General features: G+C 50.1%; 1 protein-coding gene across 14 annotated transcripts in view; it reads left to right on the top strand.

Moving 5' to 3' along the window:
- SULF2 (sulfatase 2) overlaps positions 1 to 27,149 on the top strand; it is a 135,644-nt gene that overhangs the window by 5,382 nt on the left and 103,113 nt on the right. For 12 of the 14 annotated variants that reach the window (XM_063702221.1, XM_063702222.1, XM_063702220.1 and 9 more), the window contains exon 2: positions 22,416 to 22,690. In XM_063702221.1, the coding sequence (XP_063558291.1) occupies positions 22,516 to 22,690 (175 nt within the window). In that variant the 5' untranslated portion in view covers positions 22,416 to 22,515. Of the gene's footprint in view, positions 1 to 15,447; positions 15,705 to 22,415; positions 22,691 to 27,149 lie in introns of those variants that run through there. The other 2 variants (XM_055373161.2, XM_055373157.2) reach the window with 2 other exon arrangements.

Below are 27,149 nucleotides of genomic sequence, written 5' to 3'. Positions count from 1 at the left end.
AAATGAGATGATCAATGTCAAGTGCTTAGCAGGGCGTCTGACCCAGGTGAGCCTTCAGTAAGCATTGACTGTTACCATAACTTAGGTGTCAGGACAGATGTCATGGAGCAGAGGGGTCTCATCCCCTCTGGTTTAAGCCCAAAAGGAAAGAACAAGCCTCTGATCTGGCAGTGCACACCCGAGCCCCATGGTTCCCTCTGATTGGACTGTTTTTTGTCCAAACCAGTCACTGGCTAAGGAAATGAGTTGCCAACAATTGGCTTAAGCCAGGCTCACAGGCCTCTCCCTGGAGCTAGATGGAGGCTGACTGCTGAGACCCCAAAGCCTGGAAGAAAACAGCACGGGGAGTCCCCAGTGAAAGGGAAGCCCGGTTGCTGGAGAGGCAAATGGCCAATGCCTGCAATGATGGGCCACTAATGTGAGCAATGCTGGCCAGATGGACCCATCTTCATTTTGGCCAAGGTGGAGACTGGGGAAACACGCTGCCTGGGCAATGCCTCTCCCTTCCACCAGGGCCAGGAGGCATCAAAGGCCTGACTTTTCTGCCTTACTGTCTGAAGGATGGGGCCTGGCCTTGATCCTGTGCTTTCGGGGGGCCAGGGGCAGTGTTTGTCTAACCTCCCACCATGAGAATCATCTGGCAGTATTTGTTTAAAAAGGCAAAGACCAGATCCTGTTGAATCAAACTTCTAGGGAGGGTCCTGGATGCTGGGGGGCATGACCAGTATGTCATGTGTATATTCTATATCAGCAGGAGGGTTTGGCGAAGAGAGCTCTGGAGCGTGGGTCTCTTTGTCTTCCTGCCTAATGCAGGGGCTGTCAGAAGGCGGGGAAAATGCTCTAGGCCTGGCGTGCTGGCTCATGCCTATAATCCCAGCACTTTGAGAGGCCGAAGTGGGAGGATCCCTTGAGGTCAGGAGTTTGAGACCAGCCTGGCCAACATGGCAAAACCCTGTCTCTACTAAAATACAAAAATTAGCCAGGTGTGATGGTGCTTGCCTGTAATTCCAGCTACACAGGAGGCTGAGGCACCAGAATCGCTTGAACCCAGGAGTCGGAGGTTGCAGTGAGCTGAGATCGCACTACTGCACTCCAGCCTGGGCAACAAAGTGAGACTCAGTCTCGAAAAAAAATTTAAAAGAAAAATGACTGCATGATGTGATGGGGTGGGAGGCAACTTTAGGCAGGCTGTCAGGGAGGCCTCTGTGAGGATGTGACCTTTGAACTGTGACCTAGATTTTAGGAAGGAGTCCGCCTTGGAAAGATCTGGGGGAAGAGCATGCCAGGTAGAAGGAACAGCTAGTGCAAAGGCCCAGAGGCGGTGGGAGGGGCCCACCGCCCCTCCAGGTCCAAGACAACTGCTCCAAACACAAATAGAAGTCAAGTGGGGTAGGCCAGGCGCGGTGGCTCACGCCTGAAATCTCAGCGCTTTGGGAGGCTGAGGCAGGTAGATCACTGGAGGTCAGGAGTTCAAGACCAGCCTGACCAACACGGTGAAACCTCATCTCTGCTAAAAATACAAAAATTAGCCAGGTGTGGTGGCACGTGCCTGTAGTCCCAGCTATTTGGGAGGCTGAGACAGGAGAATCACTTGAACCCAGGAGGCAGAGGTTGCTGTGAGCCGGGATCACACTTCTGCATTCCAGCCTGGGCAACAGAGTCAGACTCTGTCTTAAAAAAGAAAAAAAAAAAAAAAAAGTCAGCTAGGGTAGAGGGTCAGGAGTAAGTGGGGGAGGGCACATCAGAGATGAGAAATACAGGCCATGCTAAGAAATTTTAGACTTTATTTTAAATAAAATGGATAACTGTCTGGACGTGGTGGCTTATGCCTGTAATCGCAACACTTTGGGAGGCCAAGGCGGGTGGATCACCTGAGGTCAGGAGTTCAAGACTAGCCTGGCCAACATGGTGAAACCCCGTCTCTACTAAAAATACAAAAATTAGCCAGGCATGGTGGTGCGCACCTGTAATCCCAGTTACTCGGGAGGCTGCAGCAGGAGAATCGTTTGAACCCAGGAGGTGGAGTTTGCAGTGAGCTGAGATTGTGCCATTGCACTCCAGCCTGAGTGACAGAGCAAGACTCCATCTCAAAAAGAAATAAATAAAAAAATAAAATGGAGAACCATTGGAGGGTTTTAAGTCAGAGAATGATATGATTTGTGTTTCGAGAAGATCCTGCTGGCTCCTGTGAGAGGCGTGCTGTGCAGATGGAAGTGGGATCACCGGGACTGTTAGGCAACAGAGAGGGCCCGAGAGTGGCTTGGACCGTGGTGGTATCAATGGAGATGGAGTGAAATGGGGATTGGAGATGTATTTTGGAGGTAGGGCCCACAGGACTTCCTAGTGGATTGGATTACAGAGTGAGGGAAAGGGCTTTGATTCTCAACCGAGGGTGATTTTGACACCCAGGAAACATTTTAACACTATCCGGAGACAGTATAGGTTGTCCCAACTGGGGAAGGGTTGCTACTGGCATCTAGAGGGTAGAGGCCAGGGATGCTGCTTAACCTGCAATGTACGGGATGACCCCACAGTGAAAAATGATTCAGCCCAAATATTCATGATGTATCCTGCCAAGGAGTCAAAGGTGACTAGGCAGCCTGGTGCATGGTGATTGCTAAATAGGGAAGATAGGAGAGAAGGTTTTGGGGAGGAGGAGTGATCTGGAATTCCGATGTGGAAATGTTGGGTTTGAGATGAACCCCACCTGGATGTCTGAAAGCTCAGTGGGTGGTGAATGTGGATGTCTGCAGCCGGTCAGGGCTGGCAACCTAAGTTTGGGAGTTATCGGCATATCGATGTTATTTTAAGCTGTGGGACTGGACACAATCATCCAGAGAGAATGTGTTTTGTTTTCTAGTGTGGTTTTCTCCCCCCAGCCTCCCCCTAGTGCCTGTCATGAATCTATTTGATGAATATTTTTAGCATATCCCACATGCTTACCTCTCTGACGTTTCCAAGAAGTTCTTGAAGGCTCAGGCTGAGCCTCCCCTTCTCTATCGCCTGGTTTCTCAATGATTAACAGACAGAGCTAAATATTCATTGCTCTGCCACAGATGCCCTTGGGAAATTGCTTAAGGTCATGTGGGATCTCGGGCCTTGTAGGCAGCACGATGCCTTCTGGGTGGAACAGCTGTTGGCATGGCCTTCAGAGCTTCTCTTCCAGTCCAGTCCAGGGCTTCTTGGAATTCTCTGTAACCAGAATGTTTTGAATTCCCCACGTTCTCTTAATGTGATTCCAAAGCACACGTTGCCCAGTGGCCCTGGCCTCTGCCATGGAGCGTCATCTTACAGAAGGCCTGGCCCACTGCTCTGCACACCTGGGCCCAGCTTGAATCTTAGATAAATTCTATCCCAAACTCAGAGTTGTTATGGCCAGGTCTTGTGTGTGTAAGTTGGTGGACAGGGCCATCCCCAGGGACCACAAATAGTACCAAAGATGTGTTTGGCCATGTGGAAGCCAGATGTGTTAGGGGAAGAATGTGGCCAATAGCTTTTCTTATTGGCTCATGGTCAGGACCCCAGCGGGTGACTTGACCCACCCCAGTAGCCAGAGAAGAGGAGCTTTTTTGTTTTTGAGACAGGGTCTTGCACGGTCATCCAGGCTGGAGTGCAGTGGCACAGTCTCAGTTCACTACCACCTCAACCTCCCAAGCTCAAGTGATTCTCCCACCTCAGCCTCCCAAGTAGATGGGACTACAGGCACAGGCCACCACACCCAGCTAATTTTTTTTTTTTTTTTTTGGTAGAGATGAGATCTTGCTATGTTGCCCAAGCTGGTCTCAAACTCCTGGGCTCAAGTGACCCTCCAAAAGTGCTGGGATTACAGGCATGAGCCACCCTGCCTGGCCTGGAACTTTTTGAAAAGAGATTGAAAAAACTGTTAGCTCACAGAAGCCTTGGAGATGTTCCTGCTTGGTGAAAAATCAGACCATCTGAAAGCCACATTTCTGGTCTGCTCTCGAGACAGATACTATCCATAGACTTCTGATTGCAGGCCACTTATCTGGATATTTCAGAGACCAGGAAAGCCTACTATAATTCTTAGTAGCTTAGAGTCCTGAACATTTGAATGTGAATTGAAATGGTTTCATTATGAGGAATCACATTTCTGACTGACAGTGGCTTATGCGATAGAAACATTTAATTCTCACATAACACCAAGTCCAAAGCAGGGGAGTCCGGGGGCTGGTTTTTCAGTACAACAGTGTCATCCAAGGTCCCAGGATCTTTCAAGCCTCTTCTTCTGTCCTCATCATGTCTTGGGCCTTGTTGCCTCATAGTCTCAATATGGCTGCCACAGCTCCAGACGTCACATCGCCCTACAAAGTGGGACTATAGGACAGGACTCCTTGCTGTCTCTCTTTTAATCAGAGAGTAAAACCCTTGCCAGAACACTCCCACCCTAGCAGACTTTGCTTTCTGTTTCATTGGACCGGGGTTGGGTTTTGCACTTACCTCTAAATCAAACACTGGGAAAGGACCTGGCTCCTTCCTATCCTTCGGATCTCAGCTGAAATGTCACCTCCCTAGAATGCTGGAAGGACAACCTGTTTTATAACACTTATCACTCTCTGGAATTAGCCTGGTTTGCTTATTTGTCCTTTGTCTTCTCTCCCCTCACTAAAAAGCAAGCTCTGTGCTTGTAGGGACATTGTCTGTCTTGTTCATCGCTGTATCCCCAGCACTGAGAACCAGGGTGGCACTCTTTGGATACTCAGTAAATATTTTTTTGAATGAAGGAAGCAAGAAAAGAAAGAGGCTTGGAGAGCTGCAGGCAGATCTGGCTCGCGTGTTTGCTCGAAGGTGACTGCTCAGGGCAAGGATGTCAAAACCTGTTAGTCATTTGCAAAAAGCTAAGCAGGTGGCTGGGAGGATTGGTTTCATACACACTCACTTGCTCCCCAGTGCCAGAGCTGGGGTTCTGTGCTAGCATTGCTTGCAGAGGAAGGATTGTCCCCTTTATGCCACGGCAGGGACCTCACGGCCTTGCAGAAGGGCTGGTGGAACCCTCCACTTTTGATGACTCTTGGGCCAAGCTAGTCTTCCAGGTCAGTGGTGTGACATTCTAATGAGGGCTCTTGGGTTAAATATTTCTGCATGTGCCCTTGAAAAGACACCTCCCTTCCCTAAATTGTCCCTTCCTGAAAGAACAGCTGTCACAGCCCAGGAAAGCAGCCTCTTTAACCTCCGCTCCCCAACCTACCCTCCTGAAAGCTCACATTTACCGAGCACTTTGTACAGGCTAGTGGTGGTTTAAGTGCTCGCTCCTGTGAATGTGGAATAACTCAGCGATGTGGGGATCTTCCAACCCCGTTTTACAAAGGAGGAAAGAGACACAACGAAGTCTCTCCTTGCTCTGCCATGCTGGTAAAATAGGACATCACAGGCCACCTAACCAGGGGCTCTGTTCAGCTCGCAGAAATGTTTTGTTTGAACCTTCTAAAAAGCTGTCAGATTTGTAACAACTATGAGATTTCACATTTTAAAAATCTGGATTTTCAGCTTCTCCTGAAAAATGGGGAGATGTGGTCCCCACCATCCCCTATAGCCTGAGATTGTGAACCAATTCATTTGGCTTTTCATTGCACTTTCCCTTCTGTTTTTCTCATTGTGGAGCAATATTTCTCTGTTCCATCTCTACCAAAAGTGGCCAGATGAGAGCTGGAGAGGAAGTGGGGTGTGGAGTTTTCTTATGCGTCCACTTCACCCGTTTACATTATCTGCCTGGCCCACGTAGGCATTTGAGTTTGTCTCCCGTTGTGACACTTTGTACCCAATGGCTACACTTCCAGGGACATTGCAAGTGTCCCTGGACACTTACATTGTGCATTGCAAGTGTGTAGTAATAATAATGTCTAATATCTATTGATTACTTTTTGCCCAGCATTTCATCATCACAGCAAGCCTTTGAAGCAGGGACTAATATCATCTTCACTTTATCAGTAAGGAAACTGAGGCACTGTGTGTGATGCCCTCACTAGAACAGGAGGTCCTGAAGCTTGTTCATCTTTGTACCATCTGTGCTAGGCTTACTGGCTGTTTGAATGAATGATTAAAGGAATGAATGAATGATGTTCTCCTCCAAGTGTTCATTAGCCGAAGAGGCTGAAAGTCTTAACCTCATAGTCATTTGTGACATTTCTGTTGGGGGAATGGGCTCTGATCAGTGTCACTGAGGATTCTTGGGTTGTGTTTCTGCTGTATAACAAACCACTCCAAACTCAGTGGTTTAAGGTAACAACATTTTATTTTGGACGATTCTGTGGTTTGACCAGGTGGTTCTTCAGCTTCCTGTGATATCAGCTGGCAGGTCTAAAACAACCCCATTCAAATGGCTGGCAGCTCTTGCTGGTCACCAGATGGGAGCTCAGTTATTCTCCATGTGGGCTCTGCCCTATGGCTACTTGGGCTTCCTCCCAGTATGGCAGGTTCAGGGTAGCCTGATTTCTAAGAGTGCAAAAATGAAAGCTGCCACGGTCTCTTAAGGCTTAACCGCAAAACCGGCAAAGCATCACTTCTGCCACCTTCTCTTGGTCAAAACAGGTCACAAAGCCAGCCCGGTTTCATGAGGTGGGGCCCACACAAGGGTTTGAATACCAGGCAGTGTGGCTTTTTGGAGTCCACCAAAGTACCCATTCATCACAGACTGCAAGTAGCAGAGCCCAACACTTACTACCTCAAGCTGGAACAGGATTTACTGGGGGGCTCAGGAAAGGACAGGTCAGGAACTGAGGAAATTCTGGGGACCTTGGCGCAGGAGTTACTAGCAGCCTCCTGAAGGAGAGTTTCCATCCCAATGCGACAAATGCACCCCTGCTTTTTCTTTCTGCCCTTGACACTTTATTTGACAGTTGGGGACATGGTGAGAAAGTCTGATTGACCTTGGTCACATGATCACCCCTTGGCAGAGAGGATGGGGGCATCTTGGCAGAGGGGAGGGAGTCCTCAAAAGGAAGCTGGGGTGCTGTCAAAAGAAGGGGACCAGATGGACAAAAATTGTTAGAAATCTGTGTACTGCCCCTGCATAGGTGACTCCACCCCTGGCAGAGCAATGAACATTTTAAAACGAGTGAATGGACTTTGAAAGTCCAGTATAAGTAGAATGCCCAAACCTGTGTGGCAGCTTCTCCAGCTCCAGGGCCCCATAGCTCAGGTGCTGCTGGGGGTCTGGAAGCTTCTCTCCACTTTATGGGGCAAAGTCAACTCCTAGAACCCCTGCCATGCCTCGATATCCCCCTCCAGAAGATAGGGGCAGTTTGCTTCTGGCTCCTGAAAGGAGAGCATGTGCGGTAATGAGGGGCCTGCACTCCCTCCTCCCAGACCCCGCCTCACCAGTGAGACTGCCTTCCACCCCAACACCTGGTGACACCCAGTGAGTCCCCGCGGCAGGGGAGGCTGCTAGTAGGAAAAACTGGTCCCAGACTCATCTCAGCTCGCAGAGCCTCTGACCTGGGCTTTCCTCCCACTTGCCGGTCTATTTCCGGCTGCTAATTAGATTGCACAGCAAGCCACGTTGGGAAGCCGACCTGTCGTTCCAAAGGCACTCCACTCGCATCTCCAAATGTAGCAGGTGATTTGGTAAAAGTTGATTCTGACTCCTTCCCCCAGCTTCTAAAATAATTGTAAGTGTCGGGCTGTTTCCAAGGTGAGCTAATGAACAGCTCATCTGCTAATAGCAGGGGCAAGCTGGCTGAGGACGGCACGCTCGCCTGTGGATTGGGTGAAAAGGAAAGAAGTAATTGGATTATTAATACCAAGCCGTCAAAATACCTTTTATTCCTTTTATATTCTTCTCGAAGGAAACGGCAATCTCTGGAAACATAAATACATGTTCTGTGGGGGTAAGCAGGGCTAAGAAAATGTGGGGCTAAAAAGGGGGAGGGGGTTAAAAAGGTGGAATTGTCAGTCCTCACTGTGGCAGTCTACACTGAGAACCAGCCCACAATTAGGCGTGAATAATGACTCTGTTCAAGTCGGACTTTATTGCTTTTGGCCAAAGGCCTTTTGCAGAAATAACTTTGTAACTCCCTGCCAGGGAAGCTTTTGTCCACAGCTGAGACAAAGGAACAAAGAACAGAGGTGGGAATTTCTGTATCTGATTTCTACTTCCTCTAAACAGCCAGAAAGGACAGTGGGTGTGGCCTGCCCAGAAGGCATGGGCTGGGGCAAAGGGGTGTCCAGCCTCCTGTGGGCCACACTGCTGGGCTCGGCTGCACCATGTTGGTTTCATTGTGCACATTCCCACCCCAGGGCCTTTGCACTTACTTCCTCCGTTCATAGAAAGCATTTTGCCCACAACTGGCTTCTCGCCCGCCTCTGCTCTCAGCTCAGATGCCACTTCCTTATGCCACCTCCTCATGCCAGAGAGGCCTTTCCCAGTTTACTGTCCATCCTATCACCTGACAACTTCCTCCAAAGCTCTTAAGACAATCTTCATTCATTCATTTTCTCCTCCACCAAGGTATCACAGCTCCATGAGGACAGAGGCCTGGCTTGCCTTCTGGCCACTGCTGTTTCTTAGCATGTGGCACATAGTAGGTGCTCAGGAAAGATTGGATAGCTTGGAAGAGTTGCACATAGCTCCCAGGCCAAGCTCCAGCGGGGCTTTATGGAGCCCGCTCAGTGCTTAAAATAGGTTGAAAGTTTTTACTTTGGAAATGGCGTTTCCAGTGTAGTCCAGGCGCCACCCCATCTCTTATCCTAAATCTAGGCCACTTCACTCACTCAGGTCTCCTGCCCGACCCTTGGACGCATTTGCATATTTGTCCCTGCTTTAGACAAAGGCCACTGCAGACAGATATCTCTCTCCAAAGGTCACCAGACAACATCCAGACTTCTTGCAATGCCAAGTCTTGTGCCAGACTGCTGGCCTCCACCAACCAGGTCCCATTGACTGGATCAAGGTATAGTCTTCATCTTAGCCATCCACGCACAGGGCGTAAGTGGCGTTGACCTCATCATAAGCAGGTCATGGCAGGAGGAGGGTCGGGCAGGAGACCTGAGTGAGTGAAGTGGCCTAGATTCAGGATAAGAGACGGGGTGGGGCCTGGACTACACTGGAAATGCCATTTCCAGCGTAAAAATCTTTAACTTTTCCTTTTTCCCCTTTTCCTTTTCTGCTCTCCTCCAAGCCTCTGGGTCATCAAGGAGGGAATCGCGTGAACTCCTCCTTTATGGTCTTCAAGGAGACCTACTCCCAATGTAAGGGGAAGCGCAGAGGCCTTGGCAAGCAAGAATGTAACCACAATGTTATTGCCTTTATACTGTTGCCATCTAAGTATGGCAGGGGTTCTCACCTAGGGGCAGTTTTGCCCCCTAGGGGGACATTTGGCAGTGTCTGGAGATATTTTTGATTGTCACAACTGGGGTAGGTGCTACTTGCATCTCATGGACAGAGGCCTGTGAACACCCTGTGATACACAGCACAGTCCCCCATTGAAGAATGATCCTGCCCACGCGGCAGTAATGCCAAGGTTGAGAGACCCAGGTTTATGGCAATGGGTGCTGGTTCCTCCAAGATAGACTTTTCTTTCTAAATAAATTTATTGAAATAAGAAAGGGAATGAATGAATGAATTTAGGCCCAGATTTGGGTATTCTACTTATACCAGACTTTTAAAAATTCATTTATTTGTTCTGAGACCCTGGCATATGGGATGGAGCACAGAGGGTAACGATCAGCCCTGTCGTCCCTTTCGGAGCAGATCAGGCTGTACCATTTGTTTCAAATCGGGAGCCCCTGCCCTGGAAGCTGCCATCTTGCCAGAAACTTCCTGGGGAGCTGCCTGTAAAAAACTCTAGCAGCAGTTGATTCTGGCCCAGGTGGAAAAGCTGTGTTATCCCAGGCGGAGTTCCGGCAGGTTGGGAGATGTTTCCAGGTCTCCTGCCCAGCCAGGCATGATGAGCATCCTTCCAAGCCTGGCCCCGGAGCCCTGGCCCAGCACCCCCACTTGAAGCCTGCAGAGCCTCATCATCACTGCCCCCGCCCCATCCTGCCACTGACAAGCCAATACCTGCCTGATGAGAGGGGCTCCCAGGGACAGCACCCTTCCCTCCTGGACTCCAGGGCAACCTCCATGTTGATGGGCGGCTTTGAGCACAGGGCTCAAGGGCAGAGGCTGAGTTAGAAAATTTCTTGCTTCTGCAGAAGTGAAGAGCTGGGGGAGGTTGGGGCCTTTTTCCCCAAACGAGGTCTTATTCTTCTGTGGGGTTTTCTGGGTTTGTTAGGTGGCTTCCTTTCTACTTAAAAATAAGCTGGGGGTGGTTAAAAAATGGGAAGAAATCAATGTTTCTGGCGTACGTAGAACTGAGCAGATGTGTTATCTAGAATAAGGAGGAGAGGTGGTTGTTGTGACTCTAGCTCCCGGTACGAGCCCTTCAGTTCACCCTCCTGCCCTGCTCAGAACCCCCTGGACCTGACACCGTGGCTTTAACACCCTTGGGTCATGTGAGAAGGAAGAGTGCCAACCCAGGACTTTCCGAGGCTCACGATTCTTTGAAATGGACGTGAGCACAAACGCCCAGCCCCGACAGCCAGGGATCAGATCGGGTTTCACTTCCTAGGAGGGAGGATGTACTGCAGGGGAGGCCCACGTGGCTGCCCCAGGCCTGGCCAGCCTCTGTGACCCAGCAGGACTGACTATTTTCCAGGATGACCACACGGTACCCTGCAGGCTCATCCATGGTGGGACCTTGATGCTCCTTTGTTGAGATGTGGGTCTGTGTCCCCTCCCCTTGAATCTGGCCAGACGTGCGTAGCCCTGGTGGAAGGAACACCATGGGACAGCAGAAAAGATGAGCCAGCTCCCCCTGGATCACTGGGACCCTCGCTGTTGTGTAAGAAATCAGACCCCACTGCAAGGCCGCCATGCTGTGAGGAAGCCCAAGCCACACTGAGGCCACATGGAGGTGCCCACTCCGCAGCCCCTCCCAAGCTCCCAACCGACTGCCAGCAACAACTGCCAGACAAGCCAAGGCCCTGCTGAGCCTTCTCAGCAGTGGCCTCAGACGTTACAAAGCAGAGACCAGCCCTTCCTGCCATGTCCTGCGCAAGTTCCTGACCAGGAGCCTCTGAGAATAAAAGAAAGATTTTAATTCACCACCAAGTTTTGCAGTAAATTGTTACACAGTATTAGTAACTGGAGCATTCAGCCAATTCCAGTCTTCCCACTCGGGTGGCCGAGTCAGGTCCAGAATTTGTGATTCCCACACCCACGTTCCTTCCGCTTTTCCACACTACCTTCTCTTATCAGTTGTCAAAGAAGGACGGGCGAGTTGGCCCTCAGTAAGGCAGAGAGTTGGGCACAGGCCGAGGAGGCCTAGCGTGGGCTGGCAGGCCGTGCCCTGAGGCCTCTGTTCACACAGGCACAAGGTGGCCAGGAAGCCACTTGAGTCAGCCCTCTGCCTCCAGCCCGCCCCCCAATTTGGGTTCATTTGGTTGCAAGTGAGAGAGCAACTAGGAATGACCTAATTGAAAAAAGGGAATTTCACTTCTGATCTTGAAGAGTCAAAAAGTATGGGGAAACTGACCTACAAAGAAAACAGAAACTAGTTAAAGAGGAATTGATTGGGCCTGAAACAAAGAACCCAACCCAAATCTTCCTCTTTCAGGCTGGGCTGGATCCAGGTGTCCAGTGCTGTTAAGTCCCAAGTATGGTGCATTTCACAGCACTGCTGTGTTCGGTGTGTTGACTTCATTCCCGACCCCACTCAAGACAAAGTGGCATCACTGTCTTCCCTGGTCCTCACATTGGAACCACATGGAGTGAGTTAGCCAGTTGTAAAGACTGGATGCCTCTTCCTGACCAGTCAGGCCAGAGGGCCTGGATTACTCTGGCCCGTCACGGAGGCAAGGGGTGGGGAGGCTCTGATTGGCCCAGGTCTAGGATCCCATGATCTAGCATTGTAGCTCCAGAACTGGAGCCTAATTTGAACTTTGTGGACCAAGGGTGGGGAGAAAAGGATCCCCCAATATATATATTTTTTTTTTTTGAGACAGAGTCTTGCTCTGTCGCCTAGGCTGGAGTGCAGTGGCATGATCTCAGCTCAATTCTCCTGCCTTGGCCTCCTGAGTAACTGAGATTACAGGCACATGTCACCACACCTGGCTAATTTTTGTTGTTTTTGAGACACGGTCTCGCTCTGTCGCCCAGGCTGGAGTGCAGTAGCACAATCTCGGCTCACTGCAAGCTCTGCCTCCTGGGTTCACGCCATTCTCCTGCCTCAGCCTCCCAAGTAGCTAGGACTACAGGCATGTGCCACCACGCCCGGCTAATTTTGTATTTTTGGTAGAGATGGGGTTTCACCGCATTAACCAGGATGGTCTCGATCTCCTGACCCCATGATCCACCTGCCGCAGCCTCCCAAAGTGCTGGGATAACAGGCGTGAGCCACTGCGCCCAGCCTAATTTTTGTAGTTTTAGTAGAGATGGGGTTTCACCATGTTGGCTAAGCTGATCTCAAACTCCGGACCTCAAATGATCCACCTGCCTTGGCCTCCCAAAGTGCTGGGATTACAGGTGTAAGCCACCACACCCGGCCTCAGACTCCCAAGAAAATTGGGAGCTGTTATAGAAAGGAGATAATCCTGGGTGGCCCAAACCTAGCAGAGAACATAAGCCAGCATTTATTGGGCACTTGCTGCATACAGATCTGTTGAAAGTCTCCGTGCATGTTAAACCATCCACTCTGTAGGCAAGTGCTTGTAGGTGTCCTCACTTTCCAGATGAAGTCACTGAGAAGACAGGAGGTTCAGACACTTGCCCAACCTCTAGTAAGTGGCGGAGCTGAGATCCAAACCCAGGCAGGCTAGCTCTAGATCCTACCCTCCTCGTACTCAGCGTGTTCCCTGTGGCATTTTCCCCCAAGTAAGTATCAGGCTGTTTGCTTACCTCTGTCCGCTGTTTGTCAGCTCTCTGAGAATCGAGAGTTTTGTCTGTTCTTTTTTTTTTTTCTACTGATCATGAAACAGTACAAAGCAAGTGGCAGATGCTCAGGTATTTGAGGGTGTGAATTATATGGCCTGTCAAACATCTACCCACTTGACCTACAAAACATTTTGGTGCTCAGCTTCCTAAGACTTGAATACATTGTTTCTAAATTTCCTTTGTGCTCTAACTTTAATCCATGGCCACTCTGTTCTCACAGCTTGCCTGTGGTTTGCCATTATTTCCAGTCCTCTTTTCTGATCATTCTCACATGTAGCTGGAATCTTTCAACTCCAGCTTTTCCTGTGTTGACTTAGAATATCACTTCCAGGAGGGCAGGGAGCTTTCTTTTCACTGCTTTATCCACAGTGCCAAGAACTGTGCCTGGCACACACGAGCCTTCAGGAATGTCTTGTTACATCAATAGTTAGGCAGGTAACTGGGTTCCTAAGCCCTGCATTTTTGCCCTACAATCTTTATGCCCTAATTTCCTTTCCAGATCCTGAGCCTTTGTCTTGAAACCTGATCTTTCCCTCCTCCCTCTGAATGACCCTTCTATTGTCTCCTGCCCTGTTCTTGAGAGCCGGCTTGGTTCTCTGCCTCCATTTGGAATTCCAAGAACAGGCAAGGAGAGCCACAAGATGGCCTGGACCTAGGTAGGGGAGACAGGGAGAAGCTGTGGCCCATAGGTTACAGGAGCTTCTGTCCTTTCTTTGATGGCCCCAAAGAGGAGGAGAGAAGGCTGGAGAAAGCCTGTAGCCAGGAAGAAGGGGAGACACAGGGGAGTGTAAAGTTTAACAGATGTGCGTGTGTCATCCCCTGTCTAGACAGCTTCTGGGCTTGTGAGGTTTGGGACCACACTTTCCCATCCCTCCAGGGGCCTCTCTCTGTTTCCTCTGCCTGCTCTTTGCCCAAACTGTTTCTCCTGCCTGAAGCATCCTGTCCTCCACCCTCCTCTTCACTGGCTATCCAAATCCTGTGGATTCTTCAGAACTTTGGTCCTGTTAGGCTGCTCAGTTTATGCTAAGTACTTCTCCAGGAAGCCCTCCCTGACTGCTCCCAGGCCAGCAGTTTCCCCTTTCCTCTTGCTGTTTATGCAACACACTTAACCTCAGTCCCTTGTATCACTTGTTGCTTTCCAAGTCAGCGTAAGTGTCAAAAGAGTAGGCTCTGGGGTCAGAATGTTTGTGTGCAAATAGCCATGCTGGCTTGCTTGTTTTGTCTGTCACTTGGAGGTGGCACATCCAAGTGAACCTCCCAGGGGACAGGGAAGAGTGGATTACTGTTGTAATCGGGCAGGATTCTCCTATCACAGAACACTGTGCCCCACATATAGCAGGCCCTTAATAAATATTTGTAAAGTAAATGAAGGAAGAGAGAAATGATCAGGCTCCCTGGACCACCTGAGGAGGCCCCCAGGTCTGTTGCCGGGCTCTGGCCCCAGCCCGTGGGACATATCTGCACACCCACAATTTCCTTTGCTCCCACCTCTCATGAGTGTTTCCCGTCTGACCAATGCCACCTTCTGCCTCTGGCCCCTTCTTCCTCTCCCACCACCTCAACTGCCTAATTATTACCAAACTTCTCTCTCCTGTTTTTTTGTTTGTTTGTTTTTTGTTTTTTTTTTTAAGGCAATGTTGCTCTGACCCAGGCTGGAGTACAGTGGCTCGATCTTGGCTCACTGCAAGCTCCACCTCTGAGTTCAGGCTATTCTCCTGCCTCAGCCTCCCAAGTAGCTGGGACTACAGGCGCCCGCCACCACGCCCAGGTAACTTTTTTGTATTTTTTTTTAGTAGAGACGGGGTTTCACCGTGTTACCCAGGATGGTCTCGATCTCCTGACCTCGTGATCCGCCCGCCTTGGCCTCCCAAAGTGCTGGGATTACAGACGTGAGCTGCCGCGCCCAGCCCTCTCTCCTCCTCTTGTTGGATTTGGAGGTGGAGAGAAGATGGGAAGGGAGGACCAAAGGGACAGTATTCAGCACCCATGCTGCATGACACTGGGCAGGTTCTGGAGCCTGTCCGTGCCTTATCTTCCTTGTCTGTAAATGGAGCATCCCAACTCACAAGGTGGTTGTAAGGGTGGCATGAGGTCACACACTAAAAGTGCTTAGAATTGTGCAGGGCTGCTGATGTTAGCTATCATTCATTGTTGTTCTTCTAGGGTGTTTCCTGTGTTGGTCTGGATGCTCCCTGTTGCAAATGACAGCCCTAATTCGGACTCTCTTAAGCAGCAAAGGGCACTTTTTTGAGTCTGTACCTGGCTACAAGATGCAACTTGGTCCACCCCATTGTCACCAGCATCCTCTCTCTCGGGCTCCATCCAATGGGCGGCCACCATCAGCACCAGATTCACGCCTCCTGGCACCCAGCACAGTCTCCTCCAGCCTCCAGGACTCCCTCTCGCTTATTGGCCAGACTTGGGTCACATGTCTGCCCCAGGACCAATCGCTGAAGCTAGAGATGGAATTGCTGATTGGCTCCACCTGGCTCACATGATCTGCCCTGCAGTCAAACCATATATAAGGGGGAGTGGGGGGGGGGGGGAATAAGAGCACTTGTGGCCTCAAAGCACTAGCAGGGGCTGTTACCAGGAGACAGGAGATAATTCTTTGTTAAGCCAGTAAATATTTTGAATGCCTGCTATGCCCCAAGCATTGTTTTAATTGTTGAGGATATAGATCTGAACAAAAATGACAAAAACCTGTACCTTCAGGGGGCTGATATTCTGCTGGAGGACAACCGCAAAGAAATAAAGGAGCTAGCTGTGAGAGGTGGTAAGTGCTACTGGGGAGGGCAGAGATTTCGGTTTTAACCTGCCAAGGTGAAATTTGAGCAAAGACCTGAGGAGGGGGAAGAAGGGATGGTGAAGATAACCTGAATGAAGGCTCCAGGCAGAGGGAGCAGCAAGTTCAAGGGCCCTGGGGTGGGGTGTGCTAGCGTGTGCAAGGAACAGTACAGAGAACGTGTGGCTGGAGCCAGGTGTGCAAGGGAGAGAGGGGAAGGCAATAAGGTCGGAGAGGCGATGGAGCAGGTTGGGTGGGTTCTTGTAGCCCCTTTGGAGGGTTTTTGCATTTTACTCTGCATGGGATGGAAGTTATTGAAGGCTGTTCAGTGGAGGAAGGCAGGCCCTTGCTTTTGTTTTATCAGGATCTGTCTGGCTGCTTGATGGAAGGGACGAGGTAGAAGCAGGGAAACCAGTTAGGAGGCTGTTGGAATCCAGGCAGGATTCTCCTATCACTGAACACTGTGCCTCATAGGAGGTCCTTCATACGTATTTGTAAAGTGAAAGAAGGAAGAGAGAGAAATGATCAGATTCTCTGGACCACCTGGGGAGGCTGCTAGGTCTGTTGCGGGGCTCTGGCCCCAGCCCGTGGGACGTATCTGCACACCCACAGTTTGCTTTCTTCCTGCCTTTCATGGACATTTACCATCTGACCAGTGCCTCCTTCTGCCTCTGGCCCCTTCTTCCTCTCCCACCACCTCAGCTGCCTGATTGTTCCCAAACTTCTCTCTCCTCCTCTTGTTGGATTTGGAGATCCTCAGAGGAAAACAGCCCATCTGGGTCTTTCTAAACAGGTCTGGATGAGGTCCCAGGTGTTTGTTCACCGCTGTGGTTTGTGGCATTGGGAAGGTGAGGGCATCAGTCACTCTGAGACCCTTTCCTCTCTGCAGATCAGCAGAGAAATTGAGAACTAAAAATGATGTTTCTAAATGCTCAGGACGTTAGGTGTTTCCAGAGATGTTTCCTGGGCTGGCGAGCCTTTGCCAAGGTCCTGGAGAGGATTCAGGATGGAGAGGAGGAGCCAGAGAGACCTGGAAAGGAACTGGTGGGAAGGAGAGGTGTTGTCCACAGCAGGGATGGAGTGGCAGGCGGCTGGTGCCGCGTGAGTTCACTGGGTGCTCTCTCGGTTCAGCCACTTTGAATATTTTACCAAGAAAAAGGAAAAAAAACAAGGCAGAATCCCTTGTGTCATCTTTAATTGATTTCTTCAGCATCCGGAGAGAAACTGGCATGAGGCCACGAGAAGTCTGAGCCAGGGGAATTCATCAGAAATCGACCCACTGATGACTTGATCTGATGAAATAATTAGCTCCTGTTATTCTCTGGCTTCTGGTGCCGGAGCTTTGACTTCCATCCAGAGGAGAGCGGGTGATAGCCGCCCAGGAGTGGGGGGTGCTCTGAAACCAACATGGGAGCCAGGAACGAAGTCCAGCTGACTGTGCCCCAGGCTCCATCTTTACCCAGCCCAGGGCTCCCAATGAAGACTGCCCTTCCCAGCCCCCCTGTACCCTGGCATCACAGGCCCAGGGCCAAAAAGGCCCTCAGAGGGCACCTGGCCACCTGGCAAATGAGGAAACTGAGGCTGGGAGACTCTTAGGAACTTGTTCAAAGATCTGCTTCTAGGGGTTCCTGGTTGAGCTGCCCAAATCGGGCCAGACTAGGTTTGAACCCCTTCTCTGCCACTTACCCATATGATCGGGGGAAAGTGATTTTAACTCTCTGTGCCTCAGCTTCTTCATCCATAAAATGGGTGAAATATTGATGGGTGGGTGTGCATATTAATTGGGTTGACACCTGCAAACAGCTCAGAGCAGAGACTGGAGTGTGCTGCAAGCTTTCGGAACGGTTTTCCTGTGATTGGTTTCTGGTTTCAGAGAGTTGCTATTTGTAGTGCACCCCATCGGAATTCTCCCAATATTAGCACTCCACGTCTGTCTCTCTGAAGGAACGTGAATGTGCATCTTAGCACGCTGGCTGCTGCAATCGTAGTTTCAAGTGCAAAGCATCCCATAGTGTTTCCCGATGGAGGGACATGGGCCACTGATAATGTATTAGTCTGTTTTCACGCTGCTGATAAAGACATACCCGAGACTGGGTAATTTAAAAGAAAAAGATTTAATGGACTCATTGTTCCATGTGGCTGGGGAGGCCTTACAATCATGGTGGAAGGTGAAAGGCACGTCTTACATGATGGCAGACAAGAGAAAATGAGAACCAAGCAAAAGGGGAAACCCTTTATAAAACCATCAGATCTCATGAGACTTATTCACTACCATGAGAATAGTATGGGGGAACCACCCCCATGATTCAATTATCTCCCACCAGGTCCCTCCCACAACACGTGGGAATTATGGGCGCTACAAGTCAAGATGAGATTTGGGTGGGGACACAGCCAAACCGTATCAGATACACAACATAGTTTGAGGATTACTCTGATTTGGGGTGGTTCAGGGACTGATTCGATGGCTAGAGTTTGTCTCCTTTTCAGCTGTCTGGCAGCCTCCAGTTACCTCCAGCAGAAAGTCTCGGATGGTGCTAATGTGCTTTGACTCCTTTCAACACCTGCTAATCTCACTTCAAAAGAGAGCGCGAGCACGAGGGCACGCAAAGCCTGGGAAGCTGTTTGCATCAAGTTCCACTGATTCAGCTTTCTTTGACTTTTATTTGTACAATTAGCTCTACAGGGAAGCGATGTCCACTTTCCATTTATATTTGGGTAGGAAGTTTTCTTTTCCCAAAACATGTGTTTGTGTTTTTATTTTAAAATGCGGCCATTTAAAGAAGCACGTTAAGCAAATAATCACTGAAGGGCTCTGCAGATTCAGCAGAAATCAGGGCCGTGGTCCTTGAATGGAAAGAGTTGGGAAATCCGAGTTTCGTGATGAGAAGCCCACACTGAACGGTGAGGGAGGGCAGAATTCACATCCCATCCCTGCCATCTTCTGTCTGGGTGGCCTTAGGACAGTAATGAAACCTCAGTTTTCTCTGGGGCTAATAATAGTACTTGCAGGAGGAAGCCTTGGTGGAGGTTGAAGGAGATTTCAGAGTGCCTGACGCAGGACAGCTACAGTGGTAGGATCAATCTAATAATGGTTTACATTGTGGAATATGTATTCCAGTTAGTACTATGGCCAGGCTGTAGTCCCAGCACACTGTATCAACACATTTAATCCTGCACACCCATTTCGTAGATGAGGAAACTGAGGCACAAAGGTGTTACTAGCTCAGGGTCTTTCAGCAAGTAACTCCAAAGTCCACGTCCTTAACCATCACACCACGTGGCACAAAGCAGGTGCCCAGCAAAGTTGCCGCAGTGGCTCTGGCTCTCATGAGGTGTATGTTTCTGCAGATGAGAGATTAAGAAGGAAGCTGTTGTTCACCCTCTGGTCCCATGAAACTCACAGTTCTCATGTCAGACGACTGCATCGAGTGTGTCCCCAGCTCCCCTGAAATTGTGACTCTCAGAGCCACCTGGGAAGGCGGCATTGAGCGGAGCCTGCTTCCTGCTCCCAGGGGAGGTGCTAGAAGGGAAACTTGCTGTCCTGGCCAGCCTGACATAGGATACAGGTCCCTGAATGAAGTAAATTAGGGTGCGCATCGGGGCAGCTGGGAGAGTTGATTGAAAGCACTATTTTCAGAGGCAGGTGGGCAAAGTGAGTAAAGAAATGATGCTGCACCCAGGAACTGGTAGCAATAGGAGCCCTTACTTTCCCTAGACTTGATGGGGCAAGAGGAGGGAGAGGTGAACTCAGAACTGGGGAGACACTAGAGCCAGGAGGGGCCCCCGGCAGGAGCTGCATCCACACACACAGACACGAAGGCTACTGCATGCGGGAGGAGAATAAACGCACGGACTTCCCACCACCTCCCATGCTGCAGCCTCCCAGCCGAAAGCCAGAGAGCAGGGATGTGCCATCTGTAGAGCTCAGCCTCCCAGGGTGCCAAGCAGAGCTGGGGGAGAAATGGAGCAGGAGTGACCCTTCCTGGGGTTTTTCAACCATAGCGCTGCGCAGAGAACACAGTGGCCAGCTCCTCGTTGGTGTCCATGGAGGGTGGCTGGGGCAAGGCATCAGTGATGGATGCCTCTGAGCCATGTAGACCCAAGCTATGGCACGGCCCTGCCAAGTCCAGCTTCCCTCACTCTGCAGAACTCAAAGGACCTTAGCAGAACCTCCGTTCCTTTATTTATCTATTTCTTTGTGCCAAGGCCTGGAGACAGCCATGAATAACATAAGCCTGTCTCTGTCCTCAGGGAGCTGACCCCCTAGTGGGGAAGAATTGGACAATAAATAAGAAATTGCAGGCTGTAGTAGTGATTACAAGAGAAATAAAACCGGTTATAAAATGCAGAGTGCCTGGGTTGGGGACCCCACTTTAAATAGGGTGGTCAGGGCAGGCCTCTCTGAGGTGATGACGTTTGTTCTTTTGACAGAAAGAGCCAGGAGTACAAAGCAGGAGTTTGTTGTTGTTGTTTATGAGACGGAGTCTCACTCTGTCACCCAGGCTGGAGTGCAATGACATGATCTCAGCTCACTGCAACCTCCATTTCCCAGGTTCAAGCGATTCTCCTGCCTCAGCCTCCCGAGTAGCTGGGATTACAGGCTTACAGGCATGTGCCACCATGCCCAGCTAATTTGTGTATTTTTAGTAGAGATGGGGTTTCACCATGTTGATCAGGCTGGTCTCGAACTCCTGACCTCAAGTGATCCACCTGCCTCAGCCTCCCAAAGTGCTGGAATTACAGATGTGAGCCACTGCGCCCAGCTGCAGGAGTTATTTTTAAAAGAGCAGGTGCAAAGACCCTGAGGCAGAGAGAAGCTTGGCTTGTCCATTCGACAGAAAGAAGCCAGTAGGGCTGGAAAGGAGAAGTCAAGGAGAAGTGGGCAGGGGCCAGATCTCCCAGGCCAGGGCAGCCCTGGCAAGAAGTTTGCATTTTATCCTGTGAGCCATGAGCAGCCAGGGAAGGTGCAGCAGGTGAGCACAGGACTGGCACTAAGGTGAGGCGAGTGTCTGGCACTTGTGCAGCCTGGGAGCGAGCATCCCCTTCGGTCTGTACCTGCATGAGGCACTGTGCCCTCCCCTGCCCAGTGCTGTGATCTGATCTGTATTTTAGGAAGATTCCTCCAGCTGCCCTGGGAAAATGGAGGATGGGGGCAGGGAAGAGGGAGGCGGGAGACCCCTCAGGCCACCTTGCAGTCCCCAGGAGAGATGAAGCAGGCAGCACATCCCCCTGCTGAACCCGGAGACCTTGCTGAGCCTCTGAGTCATGACTTTGAGCTGATGGCTGGGGTTCCCCCATGGAGGGCAAGGACAAACAGACCCTTTCAAGGTCACAGCAACACAGCCACCCCCACGGCACTTGGCTTCCTCCCAGCACATCTGCAGGCTGTGGCTCTCTCGCTCATGCTCTCTTGTTTTAAATAAATGATACCAAAAGTCTATATCTGGACAGGACTTGAAGGCTCATTTCCTCAAGAAGTGAAAAAATGACCACGGAGAGCAAAGAGCAGGGCGAGATTAGAGACCTGCTTGAGCCAGAGTCGCGTCCCCGCCTCCCCGCACCCACCTTCGCTGGTGACCTAGTCTGACCTGGGGCCAGGGGGGTGACTGAGGGCACAGTGGCCTGTGGCAGGTCTTCCCCCTCCACCTTTTAGCGCTCAATTTTCTCTATTGTCATTTCATTTATTCTGCAACTTAAAACTAATAGGCTGGGCACAATGGCTCACACCTATAAACCCAGCACTTTGGGAGGCCAGGGCAGGTGGATCACCTGAGTTCAGGAGTTTAAGACCAGCCTGGCCAACATGGTGAAACCCCATCTCTACCAAAAATACAAAAAATTAGCCGGGCGTGGTGGAGGCGCCTGTAATCCCAGCTTCTCTAGAGGCTGAGGCAGGAGAATCGCTTGAACACCAGGAGGCAGAGGTCGCAGTGAGCCCAGATGGCACCATTGCACTCCAGCCTGAGCAACAAGAGCAAAACTCTGTCTGGAAAAAAAAAAGAAGGAATACTTTTTTGCCCAACTACAAGATCCCTTAACAAGGGGCTTTCACGCGCATCCCCAGCGGACTGAAATCTTTCAACAGCCCTGTCTACTCATTTTGTTCATGGGGAAACCGAGGTTCCAAACGGGCTTGCTGACGGGAAAACTGAGCCAGTGAGTGGAAGATCTGCCACTCACACATGCCAGTTGTCCAGCCCAAAACATCCAGCTCCAGGCTCTTGTTTAAACCCCTGATTGAATCCCCCGCTGCTGGGGAGCTGGAACTTCATATCCCTCACCTCTGTACCCCACGGTGCGGGCAGATGCAAGAGGACCGCAAATATTCACCCCCTGAGACCAGCCCGCTGCTGTTCCTCTCCCTGGGGACGATTTGTCTGTGGAGTTGGGTGGATTATTCAGAGACGGCTGTTATCTGACTCGGGTCTTGGGCTGCCACCGACACATCAGAGGCTCACTGGATGCAGGGAAGAAATTGTTTCTGCAGAAGTGGCCACAGAAGGCTTTTCTGCCAGTCTGTTGACCAAGCAAATTGTAAAGACTTTGCTAACTTCAGCGGAGTTCGGTTTTCACTCTGCCATAGCCATCCCTGTTCAAAGAAACTCCCATTGTTCATGCCAGCCGCCATACAAATCATTATGCAAGAATGAGCAGCCGGCAGCCTTGACATAAATATTGACCTGATTCTTCCTCCTCCTCTAGATCTGCGAGTGAAGAGGGACGAGGGAAAAGAAATAAAGCCACAGACGCAACTTGAGACTCCCGCATCCCAAAAGAAGCACCAGATCAGCAAAAAAAGAAGATGGGCCCCCCGAGCCTCGTGCTGTGCTTGCTGTCCGCAACTGTGTTCTCCCTGCTGGGTGGAAGCTCGGCCTTCCTGTCGCACCAACGCCTGAAAGGCAGGTTTCAGAGGGACCGCAGGAACATCCGCCCCAACATCATCCTGGTGCTGACGGACGACCAGGATGTGGAGCTGGGTAAGCCTTGGGGCCCCAGGGTGGCACCTCGGCCCCTCGGAGCAGGGTCCCTGGGTTAGGCTGAGGCTCCTGAGGCAGGGCGGTGGTGTTGATTCGTCGTGCTCACTTTTGAGTACATTGAAACCAAGACATGGGCCACCTACACGTGTTTGGGGTCACAACTGGGTCCTCAAGATTAGGGGGTCTCTACCCTTCTCCAGTTGCACAACCATTCCTGGATTTCTCCAAAGAGTTAAAGAGAACAGGCTGGGCGTGGTGGCTCATGCTTGTAATCCCAGCACTTTGGGAGGCCGAGGCAGGTGGATCACCTGAAGTCAGGGGTTCGAGACCAGCCTGGCCAACGTGGTGAAACCCCGTCTTTACTAAAACTACAGAAATGAGCCAGGCATGATGGCGCACACCTGTAACCGCAGCTACTGAGGAGACTGGGGCACAAGAATCACTTGAATCCAGGAGAAGGAGGTTGCAGTGAGTGGAGGTCATGCCACTACACTCCAGCCTGGGTGACAGAGTGAGACTCTGTCTCAAAAAAAAAAAAAAAAAAAAAAAGATGAGACATGAGCCCAGAGCCAAATTTTGGAGGCTCTTGTGGGTTGTGGCAAAGACTGTCAATCATTGATCCCGTGAAGGGTGGTCCCTCAGCCTCTGTCCACTCTTAAAGGATAACAGCGTGTTGTTGGTGGCAACAAATGTGAAGGTTGACTAGGTTAGCCTTGACAACCTGAATTTGTCTTTTAGCTACCAGGAAAAGGTAATTTACATAAAACCAAGTTGTTCCTTGCAATGCTTTGTATTAATGATCACAAGTATAGACTTTTTCCTCCGGGAGCTTCTCAGTGCAGAAAGAATTTGTAGCCAGGAAGCAATCAGAGCCCAGAGCTTTTATTGACAATTTGACACAGAGGATACCTATCTCCTGGCAGCATTTAGAATGAGGCGCATTTGATAACTATGGGGAGTCTGCAGACTGTGGCCAGAGAGGTGTGTTTTGTTTCTTGAAGAATTTTACAGAGAGGTCTTGCAGGCAGCACCTGGACCTCAGAGCTTCTTGGTCTCACATTGTGTAGCCCCGACGCTGTTTCGGCTGTAGTCATGCTTAGAATTTCCGATGCCCTGCACGTTTGTTCATTCATCCAGCAGATGTTTATTACGCATTTGTTGCATTCAGTGCACTGTGTCAGGAGCCAGAGAACTAGGGGAGGCTCGTTCCAGGTGAGGAGAACAGGAAATTCAAAGATACTGAGATAGAAATGGGCTAGGTGGTTTGGAGCAAAAAAAAAGTGCCAGGGAGCCGGAGTGGAGGGAGCTGGGGCCGTGATGGAGAGAGATGAAGCTGAGGAGCCGACTTGGCCCGGGTTGCACCAGGCCTTGTGGCCATGGTGGGGGCTTTGAGTTTGATTCTTAGTAAAATAGACATGGATGAGGGGGCCTTAAGAAGAGGAAGGCTGTGACCTCACTTAGGTTCTAACAGGATCCCCCAGCTCTTTTGATGAAATTAAATCACAGGGGTAAGGGCAGAAACAGTACACTCATTCAGAGGCCGATGGGGTGACAGGGCAGTGATGATGGAAGCTCAGACCTGGGTGCTGAGATGCGGTCCCACCTGATGTATATTTGGGAAATAAACTGATCAATGGGTTAGATATGTGGGTTATGGAAAAGATACGTTTCAAGGGCAGCCGCTAGATTTGGGGCCCGAATCAACAGGTGAGTGGCTGAATACCCACTCTTAGGAACAACACATTTTTGCAACATGATCCAGCTAAGTCTCATGTCTGAATCTGACTGAATTTTGCATCTGTGACTTGTGAATAAAACCAACAGTGTATGCAGATAAAAAGAAACCAAAGGCATATGCAGATATAAGGAAACCAACAGCGTATGCAGATATAAGGAAACCAATAGCAGGTATGAAGTAGACACAGGAGAGAGGAGAACAAAGAAACCCGTGGCTGACTTAAAATACAGAGATTTCTTCTCTCCATTTGACAGATGGAAAAACTGAGGCAGAGAGAAGTCACTTGTCCAAGTTTGCACAGCTGGAATGTGATTAAACATGATTTGAGCTGGGTGCAGTGGCTCACGCCTGTAATCCCAGCATTTTGGGAGCCTGAGGATCACTTGAGGCCAGGAGTTCGAGACCAGCCTGGGCAACATAGTGAGACCCCCCCCCCCATCTTAACAAAAAATGTAAAAATCAGCCAAGGATGGTGGCACACACCTGTAGTAGCAGCTAATGGGAGGCTGAGGTGGAGGATCACTTGAGCCCAAGAGGTCAAGGCTGCAGTGAGCCTAGGTCACACCACTGTTCTCTAGCCTGGGCAATAGAACAAAACCCCATCTCAGAAAAAAAGAGAAAAACAAGATTTGAACCCAGAACGCGTGATCTTAGCCACTGCTCTATTTAGCCAGATTCCTGGGATGGATATTGAGTTGTTTTCAGATTGGTAATGTGTGCGTTTGTTAGTTTTTCACTGTTACGGATATTGTTGCTGGAAATTTAAACAGGCATCTTTGCACAGTCAAGGGAGTGCTTCTGAAGGATAAATTCTAGGAGGTGGATGCGGTGGGTTTAGAGCCCCTGGTGTTCAGTGTCCTGTGTCAGCTCTTGCCCAATAGCACTACACAGCGTAGATTAGGGCCTACAAGTCTTGCCCTCTACAAACAAGCCAGACCTCTTCCACCAGCAGCACTGGGTTTTGAAGGAGGCTGAGCCTCCTTCAGGAGGTGAGGGATGGGAAGGTGGTTGTGGGAGGGGCATGATAGGCTTTTTATAAACCACTAGACAGAGCCAGATCAATAATGCATGTCCCAAAAAAGCCCAATACATTATCTCACAGTCTCTGCTACAACTGGCATGCAGCGGGTGGTCCTAAAAAATTTATCATTTGCTATTTTCTGCGCATCCGTGCAGCAGTTCTGACAGCCCTCTGGGCTGGAGACTTCTTGACTGAGATAATCCCAGGATTCTTTCCAGTCCCAGGACAGAGAACAGACGTCCATCCTCATTAGGGTCTGGTTGGGAGGACTGGTGCCAGATACACAAGACGAGGGGCTTGTTCTGTTTCCTAATTGCAAGGTTGGGGGGTCGGGGCTGTACCACGTATATTCAATTTTCCTTTCCCTGCACGCATTTGACTCCCTAAGCTGTCATTTGGAATTATCAAATGCCCAGGGGAACTGCTTCCAGGGCCATACTAGTTCGTAAGTGGCCTAAATTATCATTACATGTTTAAAGTAGTTGGGGACATCCCTGTGTCTCTATGGCCCTCTGAGACCAATGGACTTTTGCTGGACTTCCGCTCCAAAAGAATAAGAGGGAAGCACATGGAGGTAAAGGTCTCGTTTGCAGACGTCCTTTGTTCAGGGAGGCAGTAGAATCTTTGGGTTCTGCCAGGGTTTACTGATTTAATTTGATCTAAACCTCTGGGGAGCCTCTGGGGCTCCGACAGGCTCTGAGACAGCAAGAGGATTAAGACATGGTTCTGGCCTGGAGCAAGAGAATTTTTGCAGCATCCCAGTTCTGATCTATGACTTGAGAATTTCTTTAACTGGACTTATTTTTGAAGCTTAAATATTATTTTAAAAGGAACCTCCAAATTCTGACTGTAAAGGAAAAAACCAATACCCATTGCCTTCGGCAAAGGATCACTGTAAAACCAAACACGGTGAAAACCAAGTCGTGTTTTTAAATTTCAGCAAGATGCTGCCTCCCAGAAAGCCGGTGTGTCTCTACTGTAATGAGGGTGATGGGCAGTTTCGGAAGCGGCATTAAAGGTGAAGTAGCACCTGCCGAGACTTTCTTCTTGGCCTGATCAGCAGGATAGAGACTAGAAAAGAGAAGAACTTTCTCAAGCTTTTGATGTGGGGGTCCTACTTACATGGGGACCACTTAGTGGTGGCCCTTGTATCAGAGGGTTAAGGACACAGCCAGACTCCAAACCCCAGAATATCAGAGCGGATTCCCCAGTGCTCATTTTCCTGAGTGTTCACACCAGGCAGAGATGGGTGCCTTTTAGAGGCCCCTCAGATTGTCGGATTTGAAGTGTGCCCCACGAGACTGCATCCAGTGTTTGCATTTCTTTTCTTTTCTTTCTTTTTTTTTTTTTTTTTTTTTTGACAGAGTCTCACTCTGTCACCCAGGCTGGAGTACAGTAGCGCAATCTCGGCTCACTGCAACCTCTGCCTCCTGGGTTCACGTGATTCTCCTGCCTCAGCCTCCCGAGTAGCTGGAATTACAGGTGCCCGCTACCACACCCAGCTAATTTTTGTATTTTTAGTAGATTCAGGGTTTCGCCATGTTGGCCAGATTGGCCTCGAACTCCTGACCTCAGGCAATCTGCCACCTCGGCCTCCCAAAATGCTGGGATCGCAGGTGTGAGCCACCACACCTGGCCTGATGTTTGCATTTCAGAAGAATTCTTTGCCTCTCAGAACATCTTTATTTTTATTTGTTTAT

The sequence above is a fragment of the Gorilla gorilla genome, chromosome 21 (assembly GCF_029281585.2).
Source record: "Gorilla gorilla gorilla isolate KB3781 chromosome 21, NHGRI_mGorGor1-v2.1_pri, whole genome shotgun sequence".
Classification (NCBI taxonomy): Eukaryota; Metazoa; Chordata; class Mammalia; order Primates; family Hominidae; genus Gorilla; species Gorilla gorilla.
Note: the sequence above shows the minus strand (reverse complement) of the source record. Positions and strands in the feature narration are given on the sequence as shown.